The sequence below is a fragment of the Oncorhynchus mykiss genome, chromosome 17 (genome assembly GCF_013265735.2).
Source record: "Oncorhynchus mykiss isolate Arlee chromosome 17, USDA_OmykA_1.1, whole genome shotgun sequence".
In the NCBI taxonomy this organism is placed as follows: Eukaryota; Metazoa; Chordata; class Actinopteri; order Salmoniformes; family Salmonidae; genus Oncorhynchus; species Oncorhynchus mykiss.
The window spans coordinates 39,825,260-39,849,741 of NC_048581.1; the positions used below are offsets into that span (position 1 = coordinate 39,825,260).

At 42.2% G+C, this 24,482-nt stretch overlaps 1 protein-coding gene across 7 annotated transcripts in view; it reads right to left on the reverse strand.

The window, feature by feature from the left end:
- Positions 1-6,349: 6,349 nt before the first annotated feature.
- The window catches only part of LOC110493886 (proto-oncogene tyrosine-protein kinase Src), a 33,053-nt gene continuing 14,920 nt past the window's right edge, over positions 6,350-24,482 (reverse strand). For 6 of the 7 annotated variants that reach the window (XM_036949868.1, XM_036949865.1, XM_021568447.2 and 3 more), the window contains 7 exons: positions 21,948-22,097; positions 21,310-21,465; positions 17,742-17,921; positions 17,315-17,391; positions 16,938-17,091; positions 7,961-8,092; positions 6,350-7,586 (listed from right to left, as the gene is read on the reverse strand). In XM_036949868.1, the coding sequence (XP_036805763.1) occupies positions 7,378-7,586; positions 7,961-8,092; positions 16,938-17,091; positions 17,315-17,391; positions 17,742-17,921; positions 21,310-21,465; positions 21,948-22,097 (1,058 nt within the window). In that variant the 3' untranslated portion in view covers positions 6,350-7,377. Of the gene's footprint in view, positions 7,587-7,960; positions 8,093-13,009; positions 14,133-14,222; positions 14,280-16,937; positions 17,092-17,314; positions 17,392-17,741; positions 17,922-21,309; positions 21,466-21,947; positions 22,098-24,482 lie in introns of those variants that run through there. The other variant, XM_036949869.1, reaches the window with a different exon arrangement.

The window sequence follows — 24,482 nt, forward strand, 5'->3', positions numbered from 1 at the left end:
TAAGAAGGCACACCTGCTAATTGAAATGCATTCAGGATAACGTACATTTTGGTCATTAATTTAACAAAAGCAACTTACGGTCAGTGCATTCAATGTTGCATTCAATGTACACTTACTAAGAGACTTGAACACATGAAAACGCTCTTGAAATATAATTTATTGCACATTTAAAAGATAACATAAAAGTGGCACAATACCCATTTCAATCCAAACCTGATACACATAAAAAAAAGAGAAAACCAAATAAATATTGTTTACAAAATCCTCAATCTTCTGATATTGTCAGTTTCAAACAATGAGAATGTTTCAGGAATAGTAAACCAGAAACTGCGTAGGTTTATGAAACATACACATTTGGACAGTGAGTCAAATCAAGAATCTAGTCCTCGGCTTGAAATTAAACAATTAGTTTATTGTCCACTTTTTCATCCAATAGATTTGAAAGAAGAATAAACATTATGGTCCATATTCCACGTGGGGACTGGCACCATTGCAAGATTAGAATCCATTCCAATGCTGGACATGTGGTACAATGACCTAAAGTTCTATTTATCAATGCACCAACAGGTTCATATGTTCAATTGAAAGTATAAAGAAGCCTATGCCTTATTACGCATCATGTTGGGTCTAAGAAAATGACATATTTAGAGGAGATTAAAAAAAAAACACACAATGATGATAGTCAGAGTCATTCATTCATGTTAGAGATATTAACACCTACATCACTGCCAATTTTTTAATACCTACACTACCGTTCAAAAGTTTAGGGTCATTTAGAAATGTCCTTGTTTTCCATGAAAACATACATGAAATGAGTTGCAAAATGAATAGGAAATATAGTCAAGACGTTGACAAGGTTATAAATAATCATTTTTAATTGAAATAATAACTGTGTCCTTCAAACTTTGCTTTCAAAGAATCCTCCATTTGCAGTAATTACAGCCTTGCAGACCTTTGGCATTGTAGTTGTCAATTTGTTGAGGAAATCTGAAGAGATTTGACCCCATGCTTCCTGAAGCACCTCCCACAAGTTGGATCGGCACTTCTTACGTACCATACGGTCAAGCTGTTCCAACAACAGCTCAATAGGGTTGAGATCCAGTGACTATAATGGAGTGGCCAGCAAAGACAGAATACCAGCTGACTGCTTCTTCCCTAAATAGTTATTGTATAGCTTGGAGCTGTGCTTTGGGTCGTTGTACTGTTGTAGGAGGAAATTGCCTCCAATAAAGTGCCGTCCATGCATGGCATTGCAAAATGGAGTGATAGCCTTCCTTCTTCAAGATCCCTTTTACCCTGTACAAATCTCCCACTTTACCACCACCAAAGCACCCCCAGACCATCACATTGCCTCCCCCATACTTGACAGATGGCGTCAAGCACTCCTCCAGCATCTTTTCATTTTTTCTGCGTCTCACGAATGTTCTTTTTTGTGATCTGAACAACTCAAACTTAGATTCGTCTGACCATAATACTTTTTTCCAATGTTCCTCTGTTCAGTGTCTGTGTTCTTTTGCCCATTTGAATCTTTTCTTTTTATTGGTCAGTCTGAGATATGGCTTTTTCTTTGCAAAATTCCTAGAAGGCACGCATCCCGGAGTCGCCTCTTCACTGTTGACGTTGAGACTGGTGTTTTGCGGGTACTATTTAATGAAGCTGCCAGTTGAGGACTTGAGGCGTCTGTTTCTCAAACTAGACACTCTAATGTAATTGTTCTGTTGCTCAGTTGTGCACCGAGGCCTCCCACTCTTTCTATTCTGGTTAGAGCCAGTTTGCGCTGTTCTGTGAAGGGAGTAGTACACAGCGTTGTACAAGATCTTCAGTTTCTTGTCAATTTCTTGCATGGAATAGCCTTGATTTATCAGAACAAGAATAAACTGATGAGTTTCAGAAGAAAGTTATTTGTTTCTGGACATTTTGAGCCTGTAATCGAACCCACAAATGCTGATGCTCCAGATACTCAACTAGCATAAAGAAGGCCAGTTGTATTGCTTCTTTAATCTTTCAAGTTATAGACCATTCTCAACCGAGCTGCCTAAATAACACTTTTCAACCGTGTCTCCCAATAATGTATTTTTTGTGTCGCCCAAGTCGCACAACATTCCAGTTAAATCATGTACATGTTCGAAAACACCAAAAGCTACTCACTGCAAACCAGATGTTCCATGAAAACACAGGGGATTGGATTCAAGCAAAGGAAAGAAGGAAATGACACAAACTGGCACAAAATAAAGAGCAAGGTTATTATAGTAAACTAAAACACACTAAAACTATTTAGTAAACTGAAATAAAATAATTAACAAACTCGTTTGAAAAACAAACTATACTGAAACTATTATATTTGACTCCAAAACAAACTCAAATAAAATCCATAATGATTGTTGTTCAATTTTAGTTTTTTGGGTGGCAAAAAGTTCTTCTGATGGTGTTTTCAAGCTTCTGAATATAGCAGGTCACATTGAGATTTAAATTATAATTTAAAAGTTAGACTCAGCGAGATGACATTGCCATGAGCAGCACTGCAGATATTGAGTGTGTTTGAGTGGTAAGTCAAAAGCAACCTATTGTAGATTGAAGTTAACGAGTGTAGTCAGGGGAGATGCATCTGCGACAGCCGAAAATCAGACACTAATGTGGTTTTCCAAAAGCAAGGCTCAAATCAACATGGCATTGTTGCCATTGATTATAAAAGGTTTTCTTTATGTCGAAACAAACATGTATCTAACCCCCATATCACACACTGAAAAACTATACAATTATCATAATATTGTGTGTGTACACATTGTACAATCAATTAGTGAGAGCCTCAAATATCACAAACAGTGGTTCCGAAATTATTGGCACCTTTGATAAAGATGAGCAAAAATTAGAATGTATGCCCCCCTCAAAAAGTTGAAGTGATATTATTTTATATCATTCCTTTATATCCTTGCCAATGGACAGCCCTCTTCAATTGACATGACAATAAAGCTCTTTGGCCACACATACACCAGTGGTGGATTTGGCGTCAAAATTAGAATGCAGGAGCAGAAAAGAACCCCATACCTACTGTAAAACATGGTGGAGGATCTTTGATATTACAGGGCTATTTTGCTTCCACTGGCCCTGGGGCCTTTGTTAAAGGGATATTTCAGGATTTTGGCAATGAGGCCAATTATCTACTTCCATTTTTATGTCTCTGACTGCAGAGACATAAAAATGGTATCCACGAGTCAATAACCCCATGTGGCAGGTAGCGGTTAAGAGCATTGGGCCAGTAACCGAAAGGTTGTTGGTTCTAATCCCTGAGCCGACTAGGTGAAAAATATGTTGATGTGCCCTTGAGCAAGGCATTTAACCCTAATTGTTCCTGTAAGTCACATTGGACAAGAGCATCTGCTAAATGACTAAAATGTAAAGCCTCCAGACATGAAACCCATTGAAAACCTGTGGTTTGAATTGAAGAGGGCATTAAATAGAATTCTGTATGGAGGAATGGTGTAAGATCAAATGTTCTAAGATCCCTCCTTATCTGTTCTCCAACTCATAAAACATTTTAGAAAAAGGCTCAGAGGCATTATCGTCGCATTGAAAACGAGTGTCAATCATTTTGACCCCTACTTTTTTTTTGATAATTGGTTATTACTTGTTAAACTAAATCTTTCTCTGGGCAACTGTATAAGAATAAATACAGTATCCCTTTTTTGTTGTTGTTGCATACAATAAAGCTCAGTATTTTAATTATTTATTTAATGCAGTCATTTTTTCTCAGCTTTGCTCATCATCTTCAAGGGTGTTAATAATTTCAGGCCCCACTGTAAATCACAACAAATTGGTTCCTGTTTCAGTCATGTCTTTGGTGACGTTCGTGTGGATCAAACAAAAACATCCTAATGATTGGTTAACAATAGAGCCTCCCACAATGCAGGATGAAACTTGCAGTAGACAGCAGTCAGAACTTCAATCACATGATTTTTGTAAAATTCATGAAGTCGACATGCATGCCCAGACATTCGTATGCCCAGAGTTTAACACACTTTGAAAGGCGGTGACCAATGATAGTAACCGACTTGACAAAAAATTTCTGCTCGAACGTACCCTTTGAGATGAGCAAGTTGCAAGACTTAGCTTTAACACAGTCACACAGAGTATCTGCGCATGTGCACAGGTGCACTTCACACTGCTACATGGTAGCTACTGGACCCAAACAGCTGAGAAGATTAGGCTCAAGCTTCAATGCTCCATGTTTTTGCAGAAATTGGCCTGGGTTGGGTAGGTTGTTTTCTAAATGTAATCCTTACAGTTACTAAACTCAGCAAAAAAAGAAACATCCTCTCACTGTCAACTGTGTTTATTTTCCGCAAACTTAACGTGTAAATATTTATGAACATAAGATTCAACAACAGCCTTTACAAGTTCCACAGACATGTGACTAACAGAAATAGAATAATGTGCCCCTGAACAAGGCGGGGGTCAAAATCAAAAGTAACAGTCAGTATCTGGTGTGGCCACCAGCTGCATTAAGTACTGCAGTGCATCTCCTACTCATGGACTGCACCAGATTTGCCAGTTCTTGCTGTGAGATGTTACCCCACTCTTCCACCAAGGCACCTGCAAGTTCCTGGACATTTCTGGGGGGAATGGTCCTAGCCCTCACCCTCCGATCCAATAAGTCCCAGACGTGCTCAATGGAATTGAGATCCGAGCTCTTCGCTGGCCATGGCAGAACACTGTCTTCCAGGAAATCAGTCATACTGCTTGTTCTGTGTGTGGTGGCATTGTCATGATGGAGGGTGATGTCAGGATAAGCCTGCAGGAAGGGTACCACATGAGGTAGGAGGATGTCTTCCCTGTAACGCACAGCGTTGAGATTTCCTGCAATGACAACAAGCTCAGTCTGGTGAGACAAAAACGCAACTCGTCAGTGAAGAGCACTTTTTGCCAGTCCTGTCTGGTCCAGCAACGGTGGGTTTGTGCCCATAGGCAACATTGTTGCCGGTGATGTCTGGTGAGGACCTGCCTTACAACAGGCCTACAAGCCCTCAGTCCAGCCTCTCTCAGTCTATTGCGGAAAGTCTGAGCACTGATGGAGGGATTGTGCGTTCCTGGTGTAAGTCGGGCAGTGGTTGTTGCCATCCTCTACCTGTCCCGCAGGTGTGATGTTCGGATGTACTGATCCTGTGCAGGTGCTGTTACACGTGGTCTGCCACTACGAGGACCATCAGCTGTCCATCCTGTCTCCCTGTAGCGCTGTCTTAGGCATCTCACAGTACGAACATTGCAATTTATTGCCCTGGCCACATCTGCAGTCCTCATGCCTCCTTGCAGCATGCCTAAGGCACGTTTACACAGATGAGCAGGGACCCAGGTTATCTTTGTTTGTGTTTTTCAGAGTCAGTAGAAAGGCCTCTTTAGTGTCCGAAGTTTTCATAACTGTGACCTTAATCGCCTACCGTCTGTAAGTTGTTAGTGTCTTAACGACCGTTCCACAGGTGCATGTTCATTAATTGTTTATGGTTCATTAAACAAGCATGGGAAACAATGCTTAAACCCTTTGCAATGAAGATTTGTGAAGTTATTTGGATTTTTAGTAATTATCTTCGAAATACAGGGTCCTGAAAAAGGAACACTTATTATTTTGCTGAGGTTAGTTACCCGTCCAAAATTATAAAATCAGTAACGTAACTTTTGGATTACCCCAAACTCAGTAATGTAATCTGATTACTTTACGAGCCATTAGAAGAAAACTAAAGGGATCCACCAAATGCGTTTGGTGTGTCCTCATAGTGGTCTCTGGCTTGTGGTCAGACTCAGTCAGATGGAACAAACTTAAACCTGCGCCTTTTTTCAATGCTCAACTGAATGTCAATGTGTATTTTTTCACAAAACATATTTTCTGAATATAAAAGTATTCCAAGAAGTAATCATCTAGTTTTTCAAAAGTATCTAATCTGATTACAAAAATGTTGCTGGTAATGTACCTGAATAGTTCCTTTTTTTGTAATCAGATTACATAAACCCGTAACTGATAATCAGTTACTCCCCAACCCTTAAATTGACCCACTACTGAGTCTACCTTTAAACCTAACCTATGACCATCACCTGAGCAGTACTGAGCTGGACTGAAAGCGTTCTGGAAAGGACAATGTCAAAATAAAACGACTGAGCCTCAATAATCTCAGGGTGATTGCACCAAAACACAGGGCTGTGTTCAATAGGTACCAAACAGAATAAAACGGACTGAAACAGGCAGGGACAATGTGGACATTTTTTACTAGTGTGAGTCTGTATTAACGCTGAGTATCCTTGACGTCACTTCTAATGGGTATACTATAAAGCTGTCTTCCAAATGGTTTCACGTGAAATTGTCTGGGAGCTTTACAACTTACAGTTTTATTGACATGGACACAGGAAGAAAATAGAATCCGTAAAAAACAACAAAAAAGAAGACAAACAAAGAAAAACCTTAAAAAAAAAAAATTGACATTTGTTTTGGAGACACCTGATGACCTGGAGTAAGCAGCACTTGAGAATACTGGAGAGATATAGAGAGGAGGAAATAGGAAGAGAGAGAGAGAGAGAGATAGATAAACAAAGAGATAAACAAAGAGATAGAGGGACAGACAGAGCGAAACACACACGCACGCACGCACGCACGCACGCACACACACACACACACACACACACACAGAGGCTGAGTCCTAAAATGGCACCGTATTACCTACTAGTGTACCAGAGCCCTAGTGTACTACTTTTGACGAGGGTCTATAGGGCTCTGATCAAGAGTAGTGCACTGTATAAGGAATAGGGTGCCATTTGGCTTACACAATGCCACGTTGGCAGTGCTCTGCAAAAAGAGGAGGTGGAGAGGACAGATGCTGTGGCGCTATGGCTGCATCTAGATTCTCCAAACAGATTTCAACAATGGGGGAGACTTCCTCTAGTCTAGCCAATGCTTGACAGGTAGTGCACGTGAAGGAATCCGGACAGAGCCTTTGAGAAGAAGGGTACTAGGACAGAGAGGGAGGGTCAAAACAATGGTCATGCCCCATCTCACTATCCTCCGTCCTCCCTTAGGGTTCTCCCCTAGCTACAGATTTAGGACGAGCTTCCTCTCCCCCAATCCTAACCTTAACTATTAGTGGAGAAAATGCTACTGTCTTGGGATCAGTTATTACCAACGCTTCCCACTTCCCCCAAAAGCTCCAGGTTAGAAGCCCCTCATAACCAAAGATCTAGGATCAGCTTATCCTCTCTCCCCAATCCTAAACCATCCTTAACCATTGTCCATTACAGGGAGGAAATAATGCAAAACTGTCCCTTGATCAGTGTTTAAAGTGAGCAGGGGTGGGCAAGTCCACCCATGTGGTCCCGTGGTGGGACCGATGTCCCTGAGACCTATAGGTTCTCCCCAGGCTGGTACTGGGGCTCGGTGGAGGTAAAGTAATCTTCCAGGAAGCCCTGGAGGTACTCGAAGGTGGGCCTCTCCTCGGCATCCTTCCTCCAGCAGATGAGCATGAGCTCGTGCATTGAGCTCGGGCACTCGCCGGGACAGGGCATCCGGTATCCGCGCTCCACCTGCTCCAGCACCTCCCGGTTCACCATGCCTGAAGGGAGGGGAGACCGCATTTGTCTATCAAGATTTTCTGAATTGTTTTAAAGAGCCATTTGTACAACTTTTCTAGGGCATATTCTGAATCTGCCACGAGCCCCAAAAAATATCTAATTATAGCTAAAAACAATATATTTTAATGCAAACCCTTCCTTTGTGAATACTATAATAAGCACACGGAACATACAAACCCTGCCCTTTCCGTTCACTTCTCAGTGCAATTGTATGTAAAGGCTAATCTTGTGCTATTGTTTAGTCAAAGTCTATGGAACCCTGAAGAAGGCATTGTGTGTCGAAATATTGGTGTTTTATAACTATAGAGTGTGGGACTACCTTTAGAATTGTTTCATAAAGGAAAGTAAATGGTACCTGGATATGGTACTCTGCCTTTGGTGGCGAGTTCAGTGAGCAGTACCCCAAATGACCAAACATCTGACTTGATGGTGAAGCGGCCGTAGAGGGCAGCCTCTGGCGCCGTCCACTTAATGGGGAACTTGGCTCCTGGGGAAACAAAAATTTGAATTGATGACTCATGGTCTTTTATCAATGTACCTTTGACTACAGTAGCAGTACTACAAAAATATCTGTGCTTTTAACTCAAAGAAATCAATAAAAAGTACTTTTTCCTAAAACAAGGTTTAAGCCTTGGTTGTGATATACATTTTTCCTTTCACTGCATGTTATTTAGCCCCTTCATTACAACCACTGAAGTCACAGAGTGAGTCATCAAGAGACCAGTTGGGATGAAAACCAGGTTAAACAGGGCCCTCCAAAACCAGGTTTAGTATTTTAATGTTTTAGGCAAGTCAATTAATAACACGTTCTTATTTACAATGACGGCCTACCAAGAGGAGAAGGTCTCCTGTGGGGACAGTCCCCTGTGGGGACAACATGGCCACAACATGACAGCAGCACAACATGACAGCAGCACAAACATGGTACAAACACTGCTAGGCACGGACAATAGCATGAAGTGCAAAAATCTAGACAACAATCGATCACTCGAAGCAGCCACAAGTGTCAGTTAGATGGAGATAAAAACTGTGCAGTTTGAGTGTTTTTTGCAGCTCGTTCCAGTCACTAGCTGCAGCAAACTGAAAAGAGGAGGAACCCAGGGAGATTCTGTTTTACAATGACAGCCTACACCGGCCAAACCCTAACAAGGACGACACTGGGCCAATTGTGCACCGCCCTATCGGACTCCCGATCACGGCCGGTTGTGATACAGCCTGGGATCAGGGTTAGTTTGGCAGCCAGGGTGAAAGACAAGCGAGTACAATAGATAAAGGAAACAGCCTAGATTTAACCTTAGCCTGCAGCTTGTGTTTTGGAGGTGTTCAGACAAGGTTAAGGGCAGAGAAAGCTTGCTGGACACTAACAAAGCTTTTTTTGTAGAGCATTTAACACAAAATCCGGGATTGGGCCAGCGGAGTATAAGACTGTATCATCTGCATATAAATGGATGAGAGAGCTTCTTACTGCCTGAGTTATGTTGTTGATGTAAATTGCGAAGAGCGTGGGGCTTAGAATCGAGTCTTAGGGTACTCCCTTGCTGACAGGTAGTGGCTGAGACAGCAGATGTTCTGACTTTACACATTGGACTCTGAGATAGGTAGCTAGCAAACCAGGCCAAAGTCCCCTCCGAGACACCAATACTCCTTAGCCGACCCACAAGAATGGAATGGTCTACCGTAATCAAAAGATTTGTCCAAGTCAATTAAAACAGCACAACATTGCTTAGAGTCAAGTGCAGTGGTGAAATAATGTAGGACCTTTAAGGTTGCAGTGACAAATCCATTACCTGAGTGGAAAGCAGATTGCATACCAGAGACAATACTATAGACATCAAGAAAGCCAGTCAGTTGATTATTGACACGTTTTTCAAAATTTGATAAACAGGGCAAGATAGAAATTGGCCTTGATCAGCTTGATCTCCCCCTTTAAATAAAGGATGCACAGTGGCTGCCTTCCAAGCACTGGGAAACTCCCCTGAGTGGAGAGACAGGTTAAAAGGGAACATCGTCGTGAACCATGGGATGGATGTAACGCTCACGCCCGCAGAGCTACAACAGGCTCTGGGATGGAGAGAGTAGGAGTCCAGCATTTTTTATTTTTAGCTTTAATTGCTGTTTGTAGCTGTTTGGATAGGAGCCTCTGCTTTTAACCCACAGGGAAATGACCATATCATTTGTATTTTCCTTTAGGAGGATCAGGATTGGGTTTCCTCAAGGTTGGGAGCTAGGATATCCATAGGATAAGTAGACTCTCTGTAAAGGGCTTTGCTTGAATAAACACACGCGGTGCGTTTCCTCTTGAGAGGCCACTGACCGAAATAGCCCGGAGAGTTTCCTCCCTTTGTTACCGGTGTGGGTCCATGCTTGGGGTGTGTATGAGAAATGTCTTAGGACGTTAGTCTAAGGCATGACACGATGACTATACCTTGTTCGTCTCGTGGGACACTAGGTCCCATTACAGTGCATAACTCCAGGTCCACTGGTGAAGGGTTTGTGACGCGCACCCGTGGGTGTAAAACTAAGGTATTTATTAAAATGATAAGTTGTTGAGAGGAGAAAGCATACTCACCACTCCACTCCATTTCCCCTGGTCTTATAGCCTTAGGAGAGCCTGACAAACTACGGGTCGCCCTACCTCAGAGCTGGACGCCCCACTGAGTGGTTTTTAATAAAACTCCAGCTGTGACTGGTATCAGCGGGTTGCTGGGATCGGAACTGGGCTGGAAGGGCAACAGCCGTAGGTATTAGGCCTGATGCAGGTGTAACCTAGGCTAGATCATTCATCTCAAGGGAGAGGCGTGAGTCAGGCAAGACAACATGCAGAGTTCCATTGTTTCAAGTTCTTTCTCGACAATGCAACAATAATAAAATATCAGAATACGAACTAAGTAAATGGCTCAGTAGAATAGAATAAACATGTTAGTATAATACAGGGAGGCACAATTTATAGTACAATATTTACATATTTATCAGAGAAAGGGGGGATTGGCGGGTGTTTTAAATTGAGCAGTATGAGTAATAGTAAATAAGAGTCTGGTAGCAGCAATTGTGATGTGTGTGTAACTTGAATGTATTTGTGTTTGTGTGTGCATGTTATATGTGTGTGGCAAGTAAGTCCAGGTGGTCATTCCAGTTCAAGTGTTCAGTAGTGTTGGAGCCAGTTCATTTGTCCGTTTTCATTTCATTTTTCATTTATCAAAATATTTGTTTATTTGATGATATCGCTCATTTAGAATATCATATTTCATTTCTATATACAGGTATGGTGTATGCATTATGTGGTCTCTTATTATGGTCCTATGATTTGAATTAGAAATAGGTCAACTACGCCCTCTAGCCTCAATTAGTTGGTGCTACAGGTGGGCCCGCCCAGATGGCCACATACTGGTATAAGAGACGTTGGAGAAACCGGGTTGGCATACATTTTTTTTTATCTTGATCTTTTTCCATTTACCTGGAATATTGGAACCTTTGTTTGCCATTGGTCCACATGACAGTATCTGCTGTATCAAAAAAGTCAGATGCATCCACCTCAACGTCAAGGGCATCCAGTGAAAGCACAGGCTGAGCACGCCACTTTGAAAGCTAAAGCTGCAGTTTAAAAAAAACAAACATGGCCTTTATATGGAAGAAACACAACAAGGCAAAAAAGGAATTGGTGGAAATGGAAGCTGAGCTGGCTGCAGCTCAGCTCGATTGTGGAGATTGTTGATTGTGGCTCAGGAGATGATTGTGGACTACAGGAAAAGGGGCTGTAGTGGAGCAGGTTGAGAGCTTCAAGTTCCTTGGTGTCCACATCAACAACAAACTAGAATGGTCCAAACACACCAAGACAGTCATGAAGAGGGCACGACAAAGCCTATTCCCCCTCAGGAAACTAAAAAGATTTGACATGGGTCCTGAGATCCTCAAAAAGTTCTACAGCTGCAACATCGAGAGCATGGTTGCATCACTGCCTGGTACGGCAATTGCTCAGCCTCTGAGGGTAGTGCGTACAGAGAGTAGTGCGTACAGCCCAGTACATCACTGGGACTAAGCTGCCTGCCATCCAGGACCTCTACACCAGGCAGTGTCAGAGGAAGGCCCTAAAAATTGTCAAAGACCCCAGCCACCACAGTCATAGACTGTTCTCTCTACTACCGCATGGCAAGTGGTACCGGAGTGCCAAGTCTAGGACAAAAAGGCTTCTCAACAGTTTTTACCCCCAAGCCATAAGACTCCTGAACAGATTATCAAATGGCTACCCAGACTATTTGCGTTGTGTGCCCAATCCAACCCCTCTTTTTACGCTGCTGCTGCTACTCTCTGTTTATTATATATGCATACTCACTTTAACTATAAATTCATGTACATACTACCTTAATTGGGCCGACCAACCAGTGCTCCCGCACATTGCCTAACCGGGCTATCTGCATTGTGTCCCAACACCCACCAACCCCTCTTTTACACTACTGCTAATCTCTGTTCATAATATATGCATAGTCACTTTAACCATATCTACATACTACCTCAAATCAACCTGACTAACCAGTGTCTGTATGTAGCCTCGCTACTTTTATAGCCTCGCTACTGTATATAGCATGTCTTTTTACTGTTGTTTTATTTCTTTATTTACCCATTGTTCACCTAATACCTTTTTTGCTCTATTGGTTAGAGCCTGTAAGTAAGCATTTCACTGTAAGATCTACACCTGTTGTATTCGGCGCACGTGACAAATACACTTTGATTTGATTTGATGCATCCGCTGCCAAAATGTATGTTTTAAAAGAATGTGAAAAATCCTCTGTGGCACAAACAAGAAAGAGTTAAGTGGGTGACCGTAAAAGAGACTGGACTGAAGCTTACCACAAAGCCTATGAGGCATTCCGGCAACTGTATGGAGAAAACTCAATGGGTGACAAAAGAAACTGGACTGAACTTGACCAAAATAGCTCTGAGGCGTTCAACATCACAGGGTTTACCTACTCCTACTGAGTCTGGTAGCAGCAATTGTGATGTGTGTGTGTGTGTAACTTGAATGTATTTGTGTTTGTGTGCGGAAAGTAAGTCCAGGTGGGTACAGGATCCAAACAGGGAGAGTCCAGAGTCAGACTCGAGTCACAAATATGATGACTTGCAACTCAACTTTGACTTTAACACCAATGACTCGTGACTTGACCTTGAGCCTTATGACTCGACCTGACTTGATACCCTCCCCAAGCCCTTATATGAAAAATGATGCTATTAAAAAAAGTTGTGCAGCACATCAACTCTTCATTTAACGGACAGCAGCCAATCAAATTGTGCCAGCAGAGAAGAATTTGCGCATGGCAGTGCAGAGAAAAGTCGGCGGGTGAATTCAGATTGAGCTAACTGGAAAAATTATACCCAAAATGATCATTTTCTGATATACATTTTTAATATGCTTACAGATTTGAACAATATCAGATGAACAAAAGTGTCACAAGTGAACCACAACAGTCTCCAATCTCACAGTTCATGGAGACCCGTGTAGGGCAGTACAGCATGAATCATCCACAGCAGAAAGCTATCAACAATGCAATACTGTCCGACTCCTGGTTATCGATTGCAACTTGCCTCTGTCTATTGTGGAAAACAAGAGTTTTCTGCACTTTCTGTCAGTGGTTGACAGTAAGTACAGCCCAGTGTATCACAGAACATTGCCATCAAAAGTAGAGAACCTCGCTACAGAGAGACGTTCAAAACCGAAAACTCAGTTGAGCAACACAGACCATGTTTCATTCACAGTGGACATTTGGTCCGACCGAACGATGAGGGGGTTCCTTGGTGTCACTGTGTGCTGTATGGAGAAAGATGGAGAGAGGATACGGCTCAAGTCCAATCTCTTGGCCTGTGTCCGCTTCAAAGGCCCACACACGGCCAAAATAATCTGTGAGCAATTTGAGGCCATATGTGGTGAGTACAGCATTAAAGATACATTTGACTATATCATTAGTGACAATGCTGCCAACATGAGAAAAGCATTCACTGTGTGCTTCCCCATTTAACAAGAAGATGAAGTACATGACCAAGATCACCTTGATGACCCAGAGCTCTGGAATGACCTAACCCTGGAAGACCAGCAAACAGTGGATGCTGCTATTGCAAAAAAACAGCACTTAGGGTGTTTTGCCCACACTCTCCAGCTGGTGGTGGGAGATGGCTTGAAAGAAACAAAAGTGATGACTCCTTCTCTTTCAAAGTTATCAAAAATCAGCTCACTGCTACATACAAGCACAACATTCAAAGAGGTGTTTGAGGCTTAATTTGGGGAAAGAGGCATCCCTGCTGCTGTGAAAAAGGCTGGGCACAAGGAGTTGTTGTTCACAGTACGGGAGTGGAGTAAGTTGAAGGAGTTGGTGGACATCCTGAAGCCATTTGGAGAAGCAACAGGTATGACATAGTGGGAGAAGATAGTCACAAGCAGTTCTGGTGTTCCCTCTGTCCTGTCCCTGAATCACCACCTGTAGCAGCGGATGCCTCAAGTCCATTTCCTGAGCGGCCTGGTCAGAAGTCTCCAGGCATCCCTGAACAAAAGATTTCTTGGAATCTTCATCAATGTGAAAATGGCCAGGACACAAGACAGAATCAATGCCCCCTTTTCAGATCCAGTTTACCTCAATGCAGCTGCCTTGGATCCGGCTTTTTCTCCGATGTGGGTGGAGCACCATGTGCTGGTCAAGGAGGAGGTCAAGGAGGAGGTGGCAAAAATAGTTAAAGGTAAATATTGAGTTTAATGTAACTTTTTCTCATAATTTAATCCAATTGACTGCAACAATAATAATTTTTCAGTTTAACCCACTGCATCACATATACACTAATACCAGCCTTTTTGTTTCTGCTATGCTTTTACATGTTTTGCCAGAACTGATTCTGCAAGGTGCTGCAGGGACTGAGCAAGCTGTGCCTCTTGTTGATGAGGAAGAGCGAGAGGACCATAGTCTTGGACAAGAAGAAGGGCTGTTTGCAGCATACTGTAAGGAGGCAGAAGAAAGCTGTTGGGACCACTCTAGCACTACAGCTAAGTCACTACCTTGACATATGCGAAGGACAGAATGCCCTCTTGTTTTGGGCAATGAAAAGGAAGGCTCTTCCTTCACTGTCCCGAGTGGCCATCAGGGTCTTGGCAGTGCCTGCCTCCAGTGTTCCGGTGGAGCGTGTCTTCAGCCATGGTGGCATCATACCGCGGCCTCATCGTGCACAAATGACTGACAGACTTTCATCGAATTTGGTCTTTTGCAAATGCAATGCATTATAGGGCCCTGAGATAAAGAGGAAAAAAATGAAACTGTTTATGCATTATACACACACGTAGTCTCTATGTTCAGGTTTTATCTCCCATCTTTGGGATTTGTTTTTTCTTCTCAGACAATCAGGCCAGTGTTCAAATTGTAGGCCTACTTGAAGTTCAGTGTCAGTTGTTTTGATGTACCTTTTAATAAATGATTGTATGGCAGGATTGTTTTAGGTGTCTAGAGTATATCTGGAGAGAGAGAGATAGAGAGCACTACAATATTTTGTTTTTGTTTTTTTCTCATGGCTACCCATGTATTTCCATGGAAATATAAAGTTTATTTGGAAAGTAATAAATATATATTTTTAAAAGCCTTCATGATTTACATAAATTGTATATACTATTACTCTTGTTAAATATGAAATGGTACATTTGGTGAAGAGCACATTATGACTTGAGACTTGAATTGATACTTGGCGGTCTTGACTTGAGACTTGAATTCCTTGGTCCCACCTCTGCCGACAAGCACAGCAGCCACAGCAGCAGCCACTAACACTCATAGATGGTGCTAATGTCCAAGCAACTCAAAGAGCAGGTTCAAACCAGGCTACTGCTACTAGCACACATGCATATTATTAATATTAGCTCTCTGAGTACATCCAAGGGCCAGCCGTACTGCCCTGTTCTGAACCAAGTCCTTTTTTGTGGCACTTGACCATACGACTGAACAGTAGTCCAGGTGTGACACAACTAGGGCCTGTAGGACCTGCTTTGCTGACAGTGCTGTCAAGAAGGTAGAGCAGTGCCTTATAATGGACATTCTTCTCCCCATCTTAGCTACTGTTGTATCAATATGTTTTAACTATGACAGTTTATAATACAGGGTAACTCCAAGCAGTTTAGTCACCTGAACTTGCTCAATTTCCACATTATTTATTACAAGATTTAGTGAATGATTTGTCCCAAATAAAATGCGTTTAGTTTTAGAAATATTTAGGACTAACTTATTCCTCGCCACCCACGTTAAAATAACTGCAGCTCAATGTTAAGTGTTGCAGTCATTTCAGAAGTAAGGCCTACCAGGGGTGAAAAATGTTTGGGATACCGAGTTGGCATACATTTGAACCACATATGTTTTACCTTGATCTTTTTAGTTTACCTGGAATATTAGAACCTTTGTTTACCTTGCACTTATCATTATGGATTCTACAAATAAATTGTTTTAAGTTTTATTCATGAAGTCATCGGTTTCATTTGAATTCTAGGGTTTCTAATTGGATTTTGGATGTGTGTCTCAATCTTGCAACTGCTTTTCCCACGGCTATTCAAAATCCGCTACCATCAGTCTGACAGCTTGTAGATAAACTCTCTGAGACTGTTGGTATAAGATCTCATTCTCCGATACCGTCTGCCTAAAAGTAAGGAAGTGAACAGCTCGTGGCTGGGGTGTGTGGAGTCCTTGATGATGCTGCAGGACTTCCTCAGGCACTGTTTCAAGTAGATGTCCTGGATGGGTGGGAACACGGCCACATTGGGCCGTCTTCACTACCTGCTGGAGGACCTTGTATTCGTGGACGGAGCAATTTCCGTACCAGGCCGTGATGCAACCGGTCAGGACACTCTCGATGGTGCAGCGGTAGTATTAGGAGAGTACCCGGGGGTGGCATGACACATTTTTACAGCTGCCTTAGGAAGTAGAAGCACCGTTGTGCCCTCTTGATAAGAGTGGTGGTGTTGTTGGTCCATGTCAAGTTCTTGGTGATGTGGAAGCAGAGGAACTTAAAACTGTAGTCTCTACTCCAGTCTCGTTGATGTCGATGTCTTTGCTTCCTGAAGTCAACAATCAACTCCTTTGTTTTGCTGACGTTGAGGGAGAGGTTGTCCTGGCATCACAATGTCAGTTCACGTACCTAGAGATATTGGACCCGGACCAGAGCCTTACTCTGTCTGGCAGTGTAAACATTATCCTCTAAGAGGAGGGGAAATTGGCCACTTTATACTTAGAGACCAGTTGGAAGGAAAACCAGGTTAAACACGGGTCCTCCAAAACCAGGTTTAGAACACACAACTACAGATTTGACCTGGACTGAAGCCTTACCCTGTCTGGCAGTGTACTCGTTGTCCTCTATGAGGCGGGCCAGGCCGAAGTCGGCCACTTTACACACCAGGTTGTCTCCTACGAGGATGTTGGCAGCCCTGAGGTCTCTGTGGACGTAGTTCATCCTCTCTACGTATGCCATCCCTGCTGCAATCTGGAAGAGTAGAGGGGAAATGAGATGAAATGAGAGAGAGAGTTAGAGGATGAGAATGGATAGAGGGAAAAGGATAAAAAGTGAGAGGAAGAATAGATACAGCAGAAAGAGGGACAATCGGGGGATAAGGAGGGGAACAAAGGAAGATGGCAAAATAACTTAAATTGACTTAAATAATATAATTACATAAAAGGTATAATCAACATTGCAGTGAATGTCCCACCTGAGATGCCATATCCACTAGCTGGGGTAGACGTAGCAGCTTGCCCGTGTCACCTTTGAGGAAGTCCAAAAGGCTACCTGTGGGAGCGACAGTGTTATCAGCTTAATGAGAGAGAGAAGGTAGGAAGGAGGGAACACAAGAACATGATGTGTGTGAGCATGCACATGCCAGCTTGAACCATAGTCCACTGTAGTCAGTGATGATGAAGTGTTTGTGTTTGTGTGTCTCATGTACTAAGTAAGTGATGATTATGATTACGTGGCATCCTATTCCCTACATAGTGCAATACCTACGTGATAATGTGTGTGTTTGTAACAATAGTGGTAGCCACATCTGTTCTACAACCCATCCCCGGAAGCAACGTTATTTTTGGAAACGATGGACAGCCATACGGATAATAATGATGATGTGTGTGGTCTACAGTTACCTTGGGTCATGTACTCAGTGACGATGTAGATGGGTTCCTCAGACACCACAGCGTAGAGCTGCACCAGTTTCTCGTGTCTCAGCTTCTTCATGACCTGCGCCTCCTGGAGGAAGGCCTCTGGGGACATGGTGCCTGTCTTCAGGGTCTTGATGGCCACCCGCGTTGTACCGTTCCACTTCCCTGTGGAAACACAAAAGCTATAGGTCAGAGACCATAGCCAACGTAGCTAAAGGAGTACATTATTTATCTTGGCGACCCAGACAACCAGTGGGACAGGCGCACGTTTCTGCCACAAGCAACCACACAGTTCTTATATGAAGTTATAGGTGAAATACATAAAATTGGAATGAAAAGTAGAGCCTGACAGATATGCTATTTTTGGATCCAACACCGATTGTTTTTAGACTTCAAATATTCACAATAACCGATATATCTGCCAATATTTTTATTATTATAGTTGGATTTGTTTGTTTTTTACAAATCTGTATGATTGTGCTGAAAACAGCCCTTCAAAAAGGTACTCAGAAAGCAGATTTTTGTTATTTGAGGAAAGAGCATTAATGTAAGTGCCACATTGAATTTAAGAGCACAAGAAATACACGATTTTTTTGATGGAAAAACTGTGTTACTCTTGTGAAAGGAGGATAAACTGCACTGATTCCAGCAAAAAAAAATTGTATCTGAAGACTGAGCTGCCTCATGCTAGCCAGCTGGAAAACAACGACATAGGACACATTTTCAATGTATTGGTATTTAGCCATGTTTTCATCGATTGTAGGGCTGTACCCACTGAATTCTGGTAGTTGTCACTTAAAAGGAAAAACATCAATCATAACATTTGCCGCTGGCACAGTGCTGCCTCTCGCCCCAAGTGTTGCTTCAGTGAATGATCCTTGCTATCCGGGTTCCTTGGGACATCCCTACCCCATTGAAGTAGAAATCAAAAAGGGTTACAGTAAGGGTTAAGGTTTGGGTTAGGTAAGGTAAGGGTTATTGTTAGGGTATGGGTTAGGTAAGGTAAGGGTTATTGTTAGGGTATGGGTTAGGGTTTAGCGAAGGGACATCCCAAGGATCCAGGATAGCACTAACCCTCAGTGAACGGAGTCAAGTACTCTCACACAGCTAGTTAGCTGGCTCGATGGGGATGGCAAAACGTGAATTTGGACCAGTCCCTGACAAGAAACAACCCAAACATCAAAACGTAGCTACAGAGCGCTACTTTGTAACCTGCTATGTTTTTTTAATGTCTCTGAAAACTGAATGTCTCTGAAAACGGAGCTTGAGTAATACACTTCGCAAAGAGGAAATATTATACACCAGATTTCACAGGCTTCACTAAAGGGCTGTAACTCTGTACCACAGAGTTGAACATTCTTAGCAAGGCACTTGCTTTGCATTTGTGCATAGCATTCATAGTTGTCACGACACCCAACACGATACCATGACACTCCATGTAACAGTATATGGCCAGTGTGCATTTGTGGACACTTTATTGAGCTGGCAAGCTTCTACCCACTCAGAACTTACTGTAAAAGCAGTAACAGTAAAAGCCCATTTATGCGGTCCGGAGGCTCCTTATGGAGGTTGGGCAGCAATTGCGGAGCCTCTGGCAGCCAAATCAAGCTCTGTACCTCATTGCCATGAACCTGCCAAATTTTGTAACAATGCGAAGGGCTAGCTCCACATTGACATGAATGGTTGATGGTAGGTGGGGGCAGTATGTCCTGTACAAACACAAACTCACTTCCTTGACAACTTCCTTAATGTCAATGCGGATTTACACGGAGCCCTCCGCATTATTACAAAGACAAGCCGGAGGTTCCGCAATTGTGTCACCACATCCATCCTAGGCCTTCGGACCGCATTGCCGGATCAAGCATAAATTGACTTTTAAACAGTGTCCAGCATTGCTGTAGCGCGCTGTCATGACGTTGGCCTCTTTGGGTATAGCAAGCCCCATCCCCCTCTCCCTGCCTCCCCCTTGCCTCCTTCAACTAGGTTGCTGTGGTCAGAGAGGTTGTGAATTCCTGAGAACCCCTGCCACATGGCCACACAGTATAGAGAGAGTAGGTTTTCATGGAGAACAAAGGAAATCCTTCCACCTCACAGAACTTGAGGTACGAACAAATTTCATGTTCCGGAGAAAGTATAAAAGATCGGTGAAGAATCCAGCTACGAACTGGTCCGTTTGTCACAACTTGGGGAAGCTCATGGGAGACGGTGTGGCCACATTACCATAACGCTGTTTATATAATAGCCTCAGATATGAGGTTTACATCTAATTATTATATAAGATGAATGAGTGAGTATGATACTGTTTGTTAAAGTGTGTAATATGATTTTGGACTGTTTAATGAAGGAAACCTCAAAAAGGGGATTGGAGTTAACTAAATCAGAGGACCGCCCCCGAGCCCAGTTATAGGGTCAGACATCCTGGGACAGCCCTTTTCTGCCATTCCTAATAAAACCCCCACTCGGGTTTTCGATCAGCAGACCGAGCTTACCTCAATTACGAGATCGCTAAAGGTTGGAGAACATGTTTTTCTCCATTATAAAGGGGACAAAGGTTGTAGACCATTGCTGAATATTTTAACCATACCACGTGCTTAAACTCTTAGACTATCGATACCGACAGAATAAGAACAAGTCTTTGATATTAATTACTAGTCTGCAGCTGGGAATTCGGTATCATTGAACGCAAAGAACGACAACCGCCGAAACATCCATTCTATAACGAAACAAATTAATGTCACTCTGAACTATCCACTAACCACGACAGAGAGAGAGAGGGAGAGAGACGGACAATTCTACAAAATAAATTGACTTTTCACCAGCGATCTAGACGACACACTGAGCTTAAATATATATATTGATTGCAGTTGTTCCCGAATGAGTGAGCGTTCATGTGCAAAGGATTAGCATTTCAATTGTTATAATTATCACTTTGTAGTGACTTCTTAGTCGACCCCCACTTCCCCTTTTGTCTAACAAGCCGCCATGCCGGTTTAGCCCACTAGGGCACATTCTCATTTCATGTAACCACATTTACCTTGTTTGTTTGTTTGTTTATGCATTTCTGTGAATTACTTAGTTGGTAATAAATAAATGATTTAAGACAATTGATGTATGGATGACTCATAGTGAAGACTGGGTTCGTGCAGATACCCAAAAATGTACGACGTTTGGAATGAGACTAACGGGAGGTAAAGTAAATAATAAATTATTTCGAAGACTAATTGATCAGATAAAATATCTGAAAAGTTATTTTATGAAATGATAACTTTGTAATCTGAATATTTGTCCTTGGTGCCCCGACTTCCTAGTAATAACAGTTACATGATTAATCAGTCTAATCGCGTAATAACTAATTACAGAGAATCTTTGATAAAAACTATCAGTCTTCAGTTAATGATAGTAAAGACAAGACAGCGCCAAGGCAAGATAGGCTTAGAATGGGGGTTTCTTCCCAAGCGTGTTCTCTGCATTTGATAAAATCAATCCTTTTTGGTGGATTAAATGCAGATACAAATACATCCGTAAAGAGCTAATGTGTGCACGCGCATCTTACCCATCCAGACCTCTCCAAAACAGCCCTGGCCCAGTTTGAGGTCGAGGTGGAGCGATTCCCGTGGGATTTCCCAGGCATCGCGGGCCAGGCCCTGGGTCTGAGGCTTCAGCACGGGACACACCTCCGTCAGACAGTGGCACAGCCCGTCTGCATGCTCTGGGGTTAGGTAGCGAAAGATAGAAAGAGGTATACTGTTACCACCTAGACATTTATCACTGTCCACCCTTGCTAGCACTATCCACATTAGGCAGTAAAAGCAGAGTTTTCTGCGAGACATTGCTGATAATAGTCAGATGTGCCAATCTGTTGGATATTCTTATTGAGTTATTTAGCAATGTCTGTTTCACTTTGACGCATGATCAATATGCTTGACAAAGACACTGCATACCATGTAAGAAAAAGTATATATATATATATATATATATATATATATATATATATATATATATATATATTTACACTAGTTGGAAAACAGAATGACAATTGCCCCAATCATGACCTTGACATGCATATTATAGTACATGGACAAATAAATAGAAAAACATTCAATTCAAGTTTGGTGTTACTCTCTGTATAATAGGAATTTTTGTAAGTAAGTGGCAAAGGTGTCACAAATGTGATTAGAATGTGTTACTTACTGCGATAGTGGAAGACCAGTTGCTGCAGACTGCTGAACTGGGTGCGTGAGGTGATATAGAAACCGCCGCTGTCTAGCTTGCGTATCTTGTAGTGTTTGACGTTGAGGCCTTTAGTGTTGTCATAGTCCAACACGGACAGGCAATAGGCTCCTGTTCATAAAAATAGAATTAGAAAATAATTTGAAAAGAATTACAAAGTGTGTGTGTGTAACGAGGGATGGGTCAAAACAAATTAAATTGAATACACAAACAATAATAACAATAATAGAACTAAATTAATTTGGAACGGCTGATGCTAAAAACAACTTGTACACTACAACCAGTACAGAGGGTAAGCCTCAATAGCACTGTGCTCTAGCGTTATTTCTAACAACATGCAACTGTGAAACTCCACTCCCTACGCCTTTATAAATCACTAACACACAATCAACAGTCAGCACTCACAGCTGTACCACTACCTGTAGAATCCATGGTGAGTGCATACGAAGAGCAAATTCTGATTACGCACTTCCCATACACTTCAATTGTGAGACACTTGCATGTTATAATATAAAACAGTCATTATAAAAAGAGACTTTTATCCAAAGCCACTTAAAGAACTGTCAACTTTAACAGTGACATATACACTCAGTGGCCAGTTTTGTATTTATTATGGATCCCCATTAGCTCTTCCTGGGATCAAGTTTATTAGTTACACTCATCTATTACCGGGTTGGACCCCCTTTTGCCCCTAGAATAGCTCCATTTTTTTGGGGCACGGAAATATTGCTAAATTGGTATCGAGGGACCTAACGTGTGCCAGGCAGGATGGGGCCATGGACGCTACTTACGCCAAATCCTTACTCTGCCATCAGAATGATGCCACAGGAAACGGGATTCTGCAGACCAGGCAATGTTCCACTGCTCAATTGTCCAGTGTTGGTGATCACGTGCCCACTGGAGCTGCTTCTTTTTGTTTTTAGCTGATAGAGTGGAACCCGGTGTGGTAGTCTACTGCAACATCCTATTCGTAATCAAGGACCAACGAGTTGTACATTCCGAGATGCCGTTCTACACACCACTGTTGTACTGCACCATTATTTGCCTGTTTGTGGCCCGCCTGTTAGCTTGCACAATTCCTGCCATTCTCCTTCAACCTCAGGACTACAGCTGACTGGATGTTTTTTTGTAACCATTCTCAGTAAATCATATACACTGTCGTGCGTCCAAGAGTCCAGACGTTTCAGAGATACTGAAACCGGCGAGTCTGGCACTGTCGATTCAGTGGCGGTCGTTGCCATTTAATTTACAGTACCAGTCAAAAGTTTGGACACACCTACTCATTCAAGGGTTTTTCTTTATTACTACTATTTTCTACATTGTAGAATAATAGTGAAGAGATCAAAACTGTGAAATAACACATATGGAATCATGTAGTAAACAAAAAGGTATTTTTGTTGATGACAGCTTTGCACACTCCTGGCATTTTCTCAACCAGCTTCATGAGGTCGTCACCTGGAAAGCATTTCAGTTAATTTGTGGAATTTATTTCCTTCTTAATTAGTTTGGTAAAAGACTAAGTACATATTATGGCAAGAACAGATCAAATAAGCAAAGAGAAACAATAGTCCACCATTACTTTAAGACATGAAGGTCAGTCAATCCGGAAACTAATCCAAATTTGAGATTTTTAGTTCCAACTGCAGTGTCTTTGCGAGACGCAGAATAGGTGAACGGATGATCTCCGCACGTGGGGTTCCCACCGGGTGCTTTGCTGGTGACACTATCTGTGATTTATTTAGAATTCAAGGCACACTAACCAGCATAGCTACCACAGCATTCTGTAGCGATACACCATGCCATCTGTTTGCACTTAGTGGGACTACCATTTGATTTACAACAGGACAATGACCCAAAACACACCTCTGGGCTGTGTAAGGGTTATTTGACCAAGAAGGAGAATGATGATGCTGCATCAGATGACCTGGCCTCCACAATCACCCGACATCAACCCAATTGATATGGTTTGGGATGAGTTGGACCGCAGAGTGAAGGAAAAGCAGCCAACAGGTGCTCAGCATATGTGGGATCTCCTTCAAGACCGTTGGAAAAGCATTCCTCACGAAGCTGGTTGTGAGAATGCCAAGAGTGTGCAATGCTGTCATCAACGCAATGGGTGACTATTTTGAAGAATTTGTTTAACCCTTTTTTGGTTACTACATGATTCCATATGTGTTATTTCATAGTTTTGACGTCTTCACTATTATTCTACAATATAGAAAATAGTACAAATAAAGAAAAATCCTTGAATGAGTAGGTGTGTACAAACTTTTGACTGGTACTGTATATACAATATTTTTTTATGAACACGGCCTTTTTACTATTAATGTAAATAAATTGTGTATAAATTCATGTATGTTTTTCACCCTGTATTGTTCTGTTTGCAGCCACATACAAACAGCATGATCCCTTTGATCGTTGTATAATTCCTTCTCGCATCTACGTGCTCTCCTCCTCTCACCATTCTCATCGCTTATAGACTTCAGTGCACAACAC